The 12,907-nt window shown below is 38.4% G+C and overlaps 1 protein-coding gene across 10 annotated transcripts in view; it reads right to left on the bottom strand.

The window, feature by feature from the left end:
• Window positions 1–12,907, bottom strand: part of INTS6L (integrator complex subunit 6 like) — a 59,165-nt gene that overhangs the window by 30,067 nt on the left and 16,191 nt on the right. For 8 of the 10 annotated variants that reach the window (XR_004028701.1, XR_004028700.1, XM_030806877.1 and 5 more), the window contains exons 3-6: window positions 3,526–3,675; window positions 2,629–2,718; window positions 2,217–2,400; window positions 1,832–1,960 (exon numbers count right to left, since the gene is read on the bottom strand). Coding sequence is in view for 8 of the 10 variants with exons in the window: in XM_030806877.1 (XP_030662737.1) it covers window positions 1,832–1,960; window positions 2,217–2,400; window positions 2,629–2,718; window positions 3,526–3,675 (553 nt within the window). In the remaining 2 variants the exon portion in view is untranslated. Of the gene's footprint in view, window positions 1–1,831; window positions 1,961–2,216; window positions 2,401–2,628; window positions 2,719–3,525; window positions 3,676–12,907 lie in introns of those variants that run through there. The other 2 variants (XM_030806875.1, XM_030806876.1) reach the window with 2 other exon arrangements.

Genomic DNA, 12,907 nt, shown 5'->3' with positions numbered 1-12,907 from the left:
TAAAGATAGAAGAAATGCAGACAATGTGTATATAGTTGAGGGGAGCACAAAGCAAACACATCAAGTTTATTGTGGACTAATTCACTATGGTTTCTCCATCCACCATCAAAATTCCATGGACAATGGGTGTTGTATAATGCTGAATAATGTATCCTGAATGCATTTCAATGATTTAAACTAGCATATTTCATTTCCTTCCTTCTTCTCCCCCCCCAGCCCCAAATCAGGGCAAGGCAGAGTTATATAAACTTTCAATGATAATATTTGTAAAAGATATGCTTTAATGATTTGAGTCTCATTTTTCTTAAATTATCAGTCATTTGAATAACTTATTTAAGCATTACTTTAAACAAGTAATTTCTTTAGACTAGGAGATTTAATGGGTCCACTGTGCACTAGGGAAAAAAATGTATAATGGCTTTGGAGGACCCCCCCGAAGTTGAGCTCACAATTCTGACAATGTGCATTTTTCTGAGCAAAGGGTTCTTAACTTTCATCAGAACCTGAAAGGTTAAGGACTCTGGACAAAGGAGAACTTGAGCTAGAAAAAAAATCTGAGCCATTTACATGACACCAAATCCCACTAGGATTTCAATATGTAAGTTCCCAGTTTATGCTAAGATAGTGAGCATGAAATTTTGGATGCTAGCAGTATAACATGCCCTTCCTACACAGTTAATTTAAAATAGGCTGTGGGGCCTCAGTCTTTTATGGCAGATGTTCTTAACTTGGAGGTCCAAAAAACCCCTGAGATTATACACAAAATTGTGAATGTGTCACTTATGTCTGTATTTATAGGGAAAGCGGTCTATATTTTTTCCAACAGCTTCACAAAAGGATGGGGAACTAAAGGGCAAAACAACAACAATAACAACAACAACAAAAGATCAGGAGCCACAGGATCCACTGCTTCAGGCAGAAATGTGTAGCTTTCTGCCCTTATGCATTTGACCCCCTTGTTCTTGGTCAAGGCAATTAAAACATATAAATCAGGCTGGACAAGCACTGTGGTAATAATAATGGAGTGTGTGTGTGTATATATATATATATATATATACACACACTTACATACATATACACATAGACTTTCTAGGAGCTCTGTTCTTGCAGTGCATTACCATGGAAGTCTAGCAATTACCATGGTGCTTGTTTAGTTCCCTGATCCCTTTGAAATTCATTTGCATTCAAGTGATTACAAACATCCATTCACAAACCATCTAGAGATTCACTACGATTTAACTTCCCCTATGCAAAAGTCACCCTACTTTCATCAACTTTTGGATGTCGAACTTTCTGTGAAATCTCATTTGGAGAAAAGGTTGCTCAACTCTTAACTTCAGAGCAAAAAAGTGACCGGGAAAATACTAGTGTAGTATCTTAGAGAAGATGAGCAGTTCCTGGATAAACATTCATAATTTCTTGCTGAGGTGCAGAAACTAACACATATTTCATAAAGATGGCTTAGCATATTTGGCACTCACAAAACCAAAACCAGATTATTATTTAAGTGCATACCATAGTGAATCTCCAGACATTTTGTGAATAGAGAGGTGAATGAGTCAGTGCCATCCAAAGACTGGGACCAGGGAATATAAAATGCACCAGGAAAAGGAAACACGTTCTTAGGAACATTCAACATGAAATTAAAGTTGTTAGAATTTGGCCACCTGATACATATATATAGGCAGTGAATGTATGGTAGTTGTTTGGATGGATGTTTGTAACCACTCAAATGCACGTGGATAGTGAAGACTGTGTCTATAATAATTTATTTAATGTCTTCTCAGTCTCTTATATAACACTTTAGGGTTAAAAAAGTTATCTACTATACCTTCTCCAATAGGAAGTGGATCTGGTCCTGTTTTTTCAAAATTAATAACTACACCACTCTGAACTTTTTGAACTAGAGATTCTAAACATTGATTCAACATTCTTTGTGTTCTCACACAGTAGGAGCGACCTATCCCAGAAGGAAAAATAAATAGCACAAGTTTGATCAAATAAAATATAATTTCATAATATAAGCATTTTAAAATACTAAAATATAACTTGAAATAATCATAACTACATTGGCAGCAAATATACCAATGATGACCTTAAGCAACAGAGTTAAAAGGCTTTGAAGGAAAACAAGTAAAGACTGGATATGGCATTTAATGAAAAATACACTCTATGCTCTGAATTTTTCCTTCAGAAACATTAAATATTGCCAATACCTCCTGTGACTTCACACATCTGTGTGATGGCAGATTCATCAGTTGGTACGCTCCCTAGTTGCTCTGGTTCGATAGAAGCCACTCCAGGCAAACGCAACACCAGGGCAAATAACCTTTGATCCCAACGAAAAGGTTCTTTGGTTAGTTCACTTCCAGGCAGAGGGGAATTCAAAGGAAGATGGAGCTGATAAGGCAAAAATGTGAAAAGGTTCATCATAACAAACCATATAAAAATGAAGAAAGAATTAAAGGGTTGACTTTTTCTTTCATGTAACTCAATAAAATTAAGCAGTCTTCAAGGATTACCAAGATGGATGATTTGACCAAACTTACTCTTAACTGGAAATGCCTCCCACAGAAATAGCTGCATGTTCCCTGCCATTTAAACAAAATTAAAAAAAAAAAATCTCACCTCTTCTTGAACACCAGCAGTACTTGTTAACTTGTTTCCATCTGTGATGGTAATTAAAATAGATGGTTCTAAAAAAAATGGATTTCTCCCCTAAAATACATTTTAAAAGCATTAGAGCCATGTAAAGTAATAGAAGTATATTTAAACTTTTATATTTGCCTTGCCAATGATCTCTCAAGAATATGATAAAATTTGTCTGGATAAATAAGGAAGAAATGATCAGGGAACAAAATGGGTGGGAATAAAAATAACAACCCCTGAAGAGGTAACATTCAGTATAAACTGAGGAATTCTTATAATTCAGGAACTCCCCAAACCATTAACATTCAAATACCTCTCTCACTCTGCTTTCCAAGTAATCACAAAATAATATTACAAGATTACTGGCATTATGATCCACCCTCATGAATCCATTCACTTAAGTCAAAATCCTGGCACAGATAGGACACTAGTGACTTGCGTGCTGCAACCTGGAGAGTGACTCTGGTTACTGTGAGCACAGACTTTAGAGGAGGAAAGGACAATGGGAGCAACAGCAAATGCTACTCTGCCTTCTTATCCTAGAGCTTTTTCATCAAATTGGGAGGGGCAGAGGAGTTAAGGACACTCCAAGTTTCTTTCCAACTGTCTTGTTCCGATATTTCTCAGCCGTTTATTCACATCATTCTCAAACATCTGATTATCTCATGGTAGACAATTTTAGCTATTCTATTATCAAGCCATATACAAGAACCAAAAGAAGAGGGATTTTTAAAAAGTATATATTTAAAAGGTAATATGAATCTCATTTTTGGAGGTTATGAAAAGTAGCAGAAAAGTTAGTAACCATGCCCAACTTTAAATTCTTACCCCAAGCCACCAAAATAAATTAGCCGTACTCACTCAAATTTTTTTTACCTGTCCATAATTGTCTATTCCAGATATTAATCTATTGAGATTTAACAAATCAAATGAGGATCTTAGAGCCTGACCAAGAGTAGTCAGTCCAGAAGCCTGAAGATTTTTTAGTTCGCTCATGAATGTTGCATGATTTTCCTTCCAACCAGCCTGCAAACCAAACATTTACAAAGAATTTCTTGATTATACAATGAACAATACATAAAGTACAAACAACCACTAAGCAGCAAGTATCTAAACTCTAAGAAATTAACCACTCTTTAACCTAATTCTATTCTATATCTTCAATGATTGGGTAGAACTAAAGCAAGCAGTTTCGGAAAGACCTGCTAGCTCTAATGATCAAGTGCAAAGAACTGAAGCAAAAAATACTTCGTCCATTATGGCTGAAGGACTGTGGCTCAAGAGGTCCAGTTTTCTGTTCAGGCTCAACCAAACCTGCCAACACACCTGCTACCCTAGTTTGACATTGATGGTGAGCATGGAGTAAGGGGCAGAGGAAGGAGTAGTTATTTTTTAAATGCATTGTCCTTGGTAGAGACAATTAGCTATATTGACTGTCTGAGCTACATTAATTCTTCTAACCAAGATTCTTCCACTGAAGCAATATTTTCACTTTTAAGCAAGAGTAAAGAGGGAATAATAGGAATAGAGCCACACTTATTTGGATATAACCCTTCTGGCATCTTCAAGCATTCAGAAAGCCCAAGATCTCGAATAAGGCGAGAAAGAAAAAGAAACAAAAAGTTTTGGCAAAGAAGCAGCATCCCCTAGCCACGCCCAGCAGCTATGAACAGCAGCAAACAACCAAAGATCCAAGGTCAACAGCCAACATGCTGTGATTGATTGGTGTGTAGAATAGAAGGAAGGAAAGGATCGTGCTGACTGGTCTGAGGTGGGTATAAAAACAAAGCAGCAAAAAATCCTGAGAAGAGAAGCTAAAAGAAGAAGGTGGCAGCTAACAGGAAGTCACAGAGGAATGGGCCAGCAAGAAAGAGAGAAGACAGCACAGAGTGGCAACAGAGTGGAACAGCCACTTGAGTCTCGGTGAGCCTGAGAGCAGCAGTGTGATATGCTAAATGCTGAAGTTATGCCAACCAGGCCAGTACAGCTGGAGGTGGGAAACAAGAGCAAATGATACCGAGATAAACCAAACCATTTGAATTTCACATTTAGCTGAAGGCATATAGTCCATTATCTATGCAACTACATCAAACACTCTTTTCTGGTTTCATGGTCTTTCAGAGCAATTTGGATTAGTAGAATGACTGAGAAGTAAGAAAGGGGGCAGGTTATTGGCTATGAACCCTGTTATGAAATACCTGTGTGACCTTGAGCAAACCAGTTGGCTTCTTAGGACCTAAGCTGAAAAGGAGGATGATCTGATAAGCAGGGACACTGTATAAGGCTGAGAATGATATCACCTTGCAGAGTCATTCACATCATAATCTGTGAGAGTGGCGCCCCCTAGGGTTAAACAGAACACAACCTGCATAACCCTACAAGGTGAAGGTGATCTTGGTTAAGATTCACTCCAGGTCCAATAGCTGGCGATTCTTGTGAAATTAAAGATGTGCTTAGTTTGTTGTCTTTTATTTTAATGTTCCTAACATATCCTATAGGTCAAAGCATTTAAAGGTTAAAACTTTCCAGGTGCTCCTTTGGCCAAATTGTATATATGACTTTTAGTACTGGAAATATAGGGAATGAGAATAACTCTTTATGGCCCAAGGAAAATCTTATTGGCCTAGATAAACTGAACTTTAGTGAAAAGGAAGCATTATGATTTAAAGTATCTTTTCAAATACCTGGAACTATCAGTAGTTGATTATAAATCACACTGAATTAGGAAATTGGATTTCTTCTTTGGGGTAGAAGAGAAAGGTGTACATTTGGGTGGAGGAGAGGATCAATTCTTTCTTGTATTTATTCAACAATTTTTTTACTGACAAACTATGCTATACTTGGCAGAATGCTACGTGCTGGGGATATAGAGAGGAATTAGCTCTTGAGGTGTTCCTGCCACAAAGGAATAATAGATGCACTTATGGAGACTGAAAGAACAAGTGACCAGAGAGTGAGGGAAGGCTTCTCACTGAAAATGGGACATTTGAGAAAGCCTGATGGGATGAAGTGAAGATCATGAGACTCACTGATGTGAGGGGTGGAGGGGACTGTGCAAGGGAAGAGAACAGATAAAAGGATAGGACTTATTTGAGAATCACCAGTAATCTCATTATCATTGCTCTGGGCACATGGCAGGAGGCAAGGCTGATTAAGATAATTTGGGCTCTGACTATAAAGTGCTTTGTACACCATGCTCAGCAGTTTGGATTTTATCTGCTGGTCCTGGGAAGAACTCAGTTTTAAATCTGGGGAGCGGTAGGATCAGATCTTTATTTTACTAAGATCTCTGCTGGTAGCTGGAGAATAAATTGTGGGGTGGAGGGGAGGCTGAAGCTTGAGACAGGGAAACTGGTTTGGAGACTGCTGAAAGAGCTTATGAGAAAAGTGATGAAAGGCTGAGTTAGGGCAGTGGGGATGGAGAGGAGGTTACAGATTAAGGAAGTATTTCAGAGGAGGAGTCCTAAGGATTTAGTAGCTAATTAGAGGGACAGGTGAGAGAGAAAGGGTCATGCATTATGTTGAAGTTTCTGGCTTTGGCAAACTTGTAAATGGTGGGCAGGGGTCCTTTACCCTGAAGCCATTATATAAAATTGATTCTTGTTTTTGGAGTTACTTCGTTTAGCAAACTTATTTCCACACTGGTAACAAAGGTTATATATTAAATTTGAACACCGGAAGGGCCATGTGGTAGTTCAAGGTATAATTTTAAAAAATTAGTGGACTATTTGATTTGGTAAAGGGCTAGGATAAGATTTGGGTACCACTTTATGACTCATCTTTATTTAAAATAATGTGTCCTGATTGTTAGTGGTGTTATTCATCAATCTGTCAGAATACAGAATATGGAATGAAAGCATTTTACAAATATTAATAGTTTCCTTCCTTTTTCTTTCCTTCCTTCCTTCCCCTCCCTCCCTTCCCTCCTTCTCTCTCTCTCTTTTTCTTTTTCTTTCACTTTTTATTGAGATGGAGGCTGACTCTGTAGCCCAAGCTGGGGTGCAGTGGCATGATCTCGGCTCACTGCAACCTCCACCTCCCAGGTTCAAGCGATTCTTGTGCCTCAGCCTCCCCAGTAGCTGGGACGACAAGCGTGTGCCACCATGCCTGGCTAATTTTTTATATTTTAGTATATTCAGGGTTTCACCATGTTGCCCAGGGTAGTCTTGAATTCCTGAGCTCAGGTGGTCTGCCTGCCTTGGCCTCCTAAAGTGCTGTGATTACAGGTGTGAGCCACTGCGCCCAGCCCAAATATTAATAGTTTCTGTATTTAAATCTCTGACATTGTTTTTAGGTTAATTCCTATTCTTTGCAATGAATTGGACGATATGGGAAATTTTTAATGCCACTCCTACCTCAGTACTACAAAGTATGTAGGCTACATTTACTACCAAGAGCAATGAACTCTTTGGTAGGGGTCCAGCTCCCTATATCAAGAGAAGAACCGAATGTCCCTATATCCATTGCTCAACATGCTGAAGGAAAAAAGGCCCACAAATTTATTGAAGTATTTAGAGAGTCTTATTAATGTGATAAATTTCTTCCAAAAAGATAATTATAAAGAGATAGTGAGTATACATTTACACTCTCCATTCATTGCTTAGAGTTAATTTTTTTCACAAATGAATTCAGGACAGCTAATTTGCCTCCTTAATATGGTTTTTTCTTTTAAATTACTTTACTCCAAAGATATTGTATTCTTATGTTAGTAAAAACCTTCACTCCTGATAATAACTTCCATACATTCTTATAGAACTTTACTGCTTACAAAGCACTTTCACACTTCACATTGGCTTAGGACAACCCTATAAAATAGGCATGGCATTAACATCCCTATTTCAACAAACAAGGAAGAAGTGAAACATAGTTATGTCTTGTTTATGTGGTGGCAAGTCACATTCTACAGCTGCACTATCTGATACAGTAGCTTTTAGCTACATGTGGTTGTTTAACACTTGATGTGTGGCTAGTTTGGATCGAGATGTGATGTAAGTATAGAATGCATTTGGCATTTTGAGGATGCAGAACAAAAAATGCCAAAATCTCATTATTTTTGTATTGATTACATGTTGAAATGATAATGTCTTGGATATTTTTGGTTACATATAATATTTTAGTAAAATTAATTTTACCTGTTTTTACTTTTTAATGTGGCTAGTAGAAATTTTTAAATTATGTGTATGACTGACATTATATTTCTATTGGACACTGATGTTCCTAAAAGACCTGAAGGTCAGGTATGAGAGCCTGGCCTTAAAGCAGCAGACAGCAGACACACTACAGAATCCAAGGCGGGGGTAAACAGGATAATCTGTCTGATAGTGACATACAGGACAGCCTGGAGGACAGTGAAGTTGTAGTCAGAAGAAGCTAGGAGGTTTGAGGCCAGGCGCGATGGCTCACACCTGTAATCCCAACACTTTGGGAGGCCAAGGCTGGCACATTGCTTGAGCTCAGGAGTTCGAGACCAGCCTGGGCAACATGGCAAGACCCTGTCTCTACCAAAAATACACACACAAAAAAATAGCCAGGTATGGTGGTGTGCACCTGTGGTCCCAGCTACTCAGAAGGCTGAGGCGGGAAGATCACTTGAGCCCAGGAGGGGGAGGCTGCAGTGTGCCATGATCATGCCACTGCACTCCAGCCTGGGTGACAGAACCAGGCCCTGTCTCAAAAAAAAGGGGGGGGAGGAGGAGGAGCAGCTAGGAGCAGCTAGGAGGCTTGAATAGTAAGCCACACCTGGGGAATCAAGACCTGAATTAGGATGGAAATGCAGATGAAAGAGTTAAATGAGAAACATGTGAAACAAATAGGACAGACTTGGTGATAGAGCATGAGGCCAAAGGATAGACAGTAAAAGATGACTACAAGAGGCCTAAAGAATGGAGGTTTAGGACAAACGAGTAACTTGGGATGGGTAGAATCCTAAGCTAAGGGTTTATTATCTTCACAGGTCAAATTTTAAGTCTCTCCAAGGTAAAATAATCATGATGATGACTAATGATAGCTAATATTTATCAGTGCTTATATGTTAGGAACTCATACTAAGCATAGCATGTAATATACATCCTTCTTACATGAACGTCACAACCACCCTCTGGGTAGGTGCTGTTATTATCTCCACTTTATACATGAGGATACTGAGGCTTGGGAAAGCAACTTGTCCAGGCCAAACAACTAGGAAATGGCACAGCCAAGATTTGAATCCAGATAGCCTAACTTCAGAGCCCACCAATTTAAACCACTCTTCCACACATTATATATATTGGCATTCCTCATTTTATGGTGCTTTGCTTTATTGCACCACACAGATATTGCATTTTTTACAAATTGAATGTTTGTGGCAGCCCTGTATTATCAGTGCCATTTTTCCAACAGCATGTGCTCACTTTGTGTTTCTCTGTTACATTTCGGTAATTTTTGCAATATTTCTAACTTTTTCATTATTATTATATCTTTTATGGTGATCTATGATCAGTGAGCTTTGATATTACTATTGTAATTATTTTGGGGCACCATGAACCATACCCATATAAGATGGCAGTGAACTTAATCGATAAGTGTTGCATGTGTCCTAACTGCTCCATCAACCAGCTGTTCCCTATCTCTCTCCCTCTCCTCAGGCCTCCCTATTCCTTGAGACACAATAATATTGAAATCAGGCCAATTAGGGACTCTACAATGGACTCTTAAGTGTTCAAGTGAAGGAACAGTTGCTCTTCTCTCGCTTTAAATCAAAAGCTAGAAATGATTAAACTTAGTGAGGAAGGCATGTCGAAAGCTGAGATGGGTAGGCTTCTTGCACCAGTTAGCCACGTTGTGAATACAAAGGAAGCTCTTGAAGAAAATTTAAAATGCTACTTCAGGAAACACAGGAGTAAGAAAAAAAATAGCCACATTGCTGAGATGGAGAAAGATTTAGTGGTCTGGATAGAAGATCAAATCAGCTACAACATTCCCTTAAACCAAAGCCTAATCCAGAGCAAGGCCTTAACTCTTCCTAGAGTTGATGGAATGAATCTTCAACTCTATGAAGGCTGAGAGAGGTGAGGAAGCTGCAGAAGAAAACTTTGAAGCTAGAAGCAGCAGCCACTTCCACGTCATAAAAGTGCAAGGTGAAGCAGCAGGTGCTGATATAGAAGCTGTAGCAAGTTATCCAGAAGATCTAGCTAAGATCACTGATGAGATTGGCTACACTAAACAACAGATTTTCAATGTAGATGAAGCAGACTTCTATATGAAGAAGATGCAATCTAGGACTTTCATAACTTGAAAGGAGAAGTCAATGCCTGACTTCAAAGCCTCAAAGGACAGGCTGACTTTTTGTTAGAGGCTAATGCAGCTGGCGACTTAAAGCTGAAGCCAACATTCATTTGCCATCCTGAAAATCCAAGGGCCCTTAAGAATTATGCTACATCTACTCTGCCTGTGCTTTAGCAATGGAACAACAAAACCTGGATGACAGCACATCTGTTTACAACACGGTTTACTGAATATTTTAAGCCCACTTTTGAGACCTAATGCTCAGAAAAAAAGATTCCTTTCAAAATACTATTGATCATTGACAATGCACCTGGCCATCCAAGAGCCCTGATGTAGATGTACAAGGAGATGAATGTTGTTGTCATGCCTGCTAACACAACATCCATTCTGCAGCCCATGAGTGAAGGAGTCATTTTGACTTTCAAGTCTTATTATTTAAAAGATACATTTTGTAAGGCTATTAAGAAGTACATTTTGTAGGGCTATAGCTGCTATAGATAGTGATTCCTGTGATGCGTCTGGGAAAAGCTGAAAACCTTCTGGGAATGATTCAACATTCTAGATGACATTAAGAACATTCGTGATTCATGGGAGGAAGTCAAAATATCAACATTAGCAGGAGTTTGGAAGAAGGTGATTCCAACCTTCATGGATGGCTTTAAGGGGTTCAAAACTCCAGTTGAGGAAGTAACTGCATAAGTGGTAGAAAGAGCATGAGAACTAGATTTAGAAGTGAAGCTAAGGATGTGACTGAATTGCTTCAATCTCATAATAAAACTTTAATGAATGAGTTGTTTCTTATGAATAAGCAAATAAAGTGGTTTCCTGAGATGGAATCTACTCATGGTGAAGATGTTGTGAACATTGTTGAAATGACAACAAAGGATTTACAATATTATATAAACTGAGTTTATACATCAGTGGCAGAGTTTGAGGATGGACTCCAATAAAAGAAAATAGAAAGAAGTTCTACTGTGGGTAAAATGTTATCAAAAAGCACTGCATGCTTCAGAGAAAACTTTCCTGAAAGGAAGTGTTCACCGATGCGGTAAAGTTCATAGTTGTCTTATTTTAAGAAATTGCCACAGCCAACCCATCCTTCAGCAACAACTACCCTGATCACTCAGCAGCCATCAACATCAAGGCAAGACTCTCCACCAGCAAAAAGATTATGACTGGCTGAAGGCTCAGTTGATCATTAACATTTTTTTAGCAACAAAGTATTTTAAATTAAGGTGTATACACTGTTTTTTAGACATAATGCTATTGCACACTTAATAAACTACAGTATAGTGTAAACATAACTTTTCTATGAATTGGGAAAGCAAAAAATTCTTGTGACTCACTTCATTGTGGTGGTCTGGGAATTGAACCTGCACTATCTTCATGGTAAGCCTATATTCACTTCACAGATATGTCTTGTTAGATTAGTTTATAAGTTTAATAAAATTTTCAAATTTCATTTTAAGTTAAGCCTACTTTCCCTGACATCTAAGTGCAGAACAATTAGGTGTGGGGAACAGTGAATTAAGAATTAGAAGGACCTAGTCTATTCCTAGCTGTCACTAACTTGCTTGGCAAGTGGTCCAGAGTAAGTCACTTAATCCCACTGGGGCTGTTTCCTCACCCAAGGAATGAAAGGGCTGAAAAACCAACTCTAAGGTCCCTTGCAGTTTTTATATCCTATAATTCTATACCTTCCTTTAATATAAATCAGACTTATGTATCTTATAATTCTACACCGTATAACAATCCTTCATGTAAATCTGACTTACAGAAAGAGAACACCTGTCTCAATAAATGTTAATTCAATACATTAATTCAGGTTGGGTTTAAGTTTCCACAGTCAACTAAAAATGTCTTTTCATACCAACAGAAAAACATGGGCCTTTCTATCAGTGACCTGGGTTCTTGTCCCAGCTTGATCCGACTAGCCACTAGCTATTTATTCTTCACTTACATCACCACAGGAAGGAGAGAATTTGCACTTTTCTCCTCAGAAGGGCAAAGCCTAAAAGCAATATTTTCTATTACCCTCTGCACCCACATTTCCACCTTCTCATCTGACTGGTTGGTTTGCAAACAGGAAACTGGCATGCTCTCTGCGGGCCTGTTGCTGAAGCTCTTTTGAATATTCTGGTATGTTCTCTGACATGTCGTGCTTAAGGGGTAGGTTCCACCCCTACAACAGACGCATAGGGTAGGTCTGTCAATATGTGAACTACTTGGAAGCTTTTCAGAACACACATGTAGGCTATATCCTTTCCTTCAGCTTTGATCAGGAACAAGGCTGTAATTTGGAACTGTGGCTGGTTTCTGTGTCTTATTTCTCAATAGACTTCAAGTGGAGGAGGGAAATGAAGGAGTGTTATTTAGTGGCTCCCCTAAACTTCAGTATCCCGCAGTATCCTAATACTTGTCCTTCCTGAACTTCATCCCATTTTAGCCAGGCCATTTCTCCAATTCATTAATTTTCATTGATTTTTATTTTTTTTAAATAGAGAAGCCTTTTTCTCCATTGAAATCTTGCCAGGAACTCAGAACAAGTAAAAGAGATAAAAGCAGATCAACTGTCCTCGAAGGGGATGTGGGAGTGGTGTTAGAGGCCTTTCTGAAAACTCCTGTTCTATCTCTAAAGGTCACTTGTAATCCTTTTCCAAAATGTTAGTGACCTTACTAATATTTGGAAAATGGTATAATGTTATAACACAGTATAATGTACAAGTTTAATAAATATGCTGTTAATTTCCCCAGCCAAGGTAACCGATAAAGATATTTAGGGCAGCTGTACCTAACTTTCCACAAGAAAAGTAACCCTTACAAACTGTATGTGAATTGACTATTTATAAATAAAAAAATAGTTGAATGATTAATATTCTTTAGGGTAGTAGCTATTTAAAGGGACTGGCAGTGAATCTTTCCAAACACTAAAAAGAATCCTTGTACATTATGAATTTTCACAAGCCAGGCTCCTTCACACAGCAGTGACAGAACT

This window comes from Nomascus leucogenys, chromosome X (assembly GCF_006542625.1).
Source record: "Nomascus leucogenys isolate Asia chromosome X, Asia_NLE_v1, whole genome shotgun sequence".
NCBI classification, from domain to species: domain Eukaryota; kingdom Metazoa; phylum Chordata; class Mammalia; order Primates; family Hylobatidae; genus Nomascus; species Nomascus leucogenys.
The sequence above is the reverse complement of the archived record's forward strand: the minus strand, read 5'-3'. Positions and strand labels throughout refer to the sequence as shown.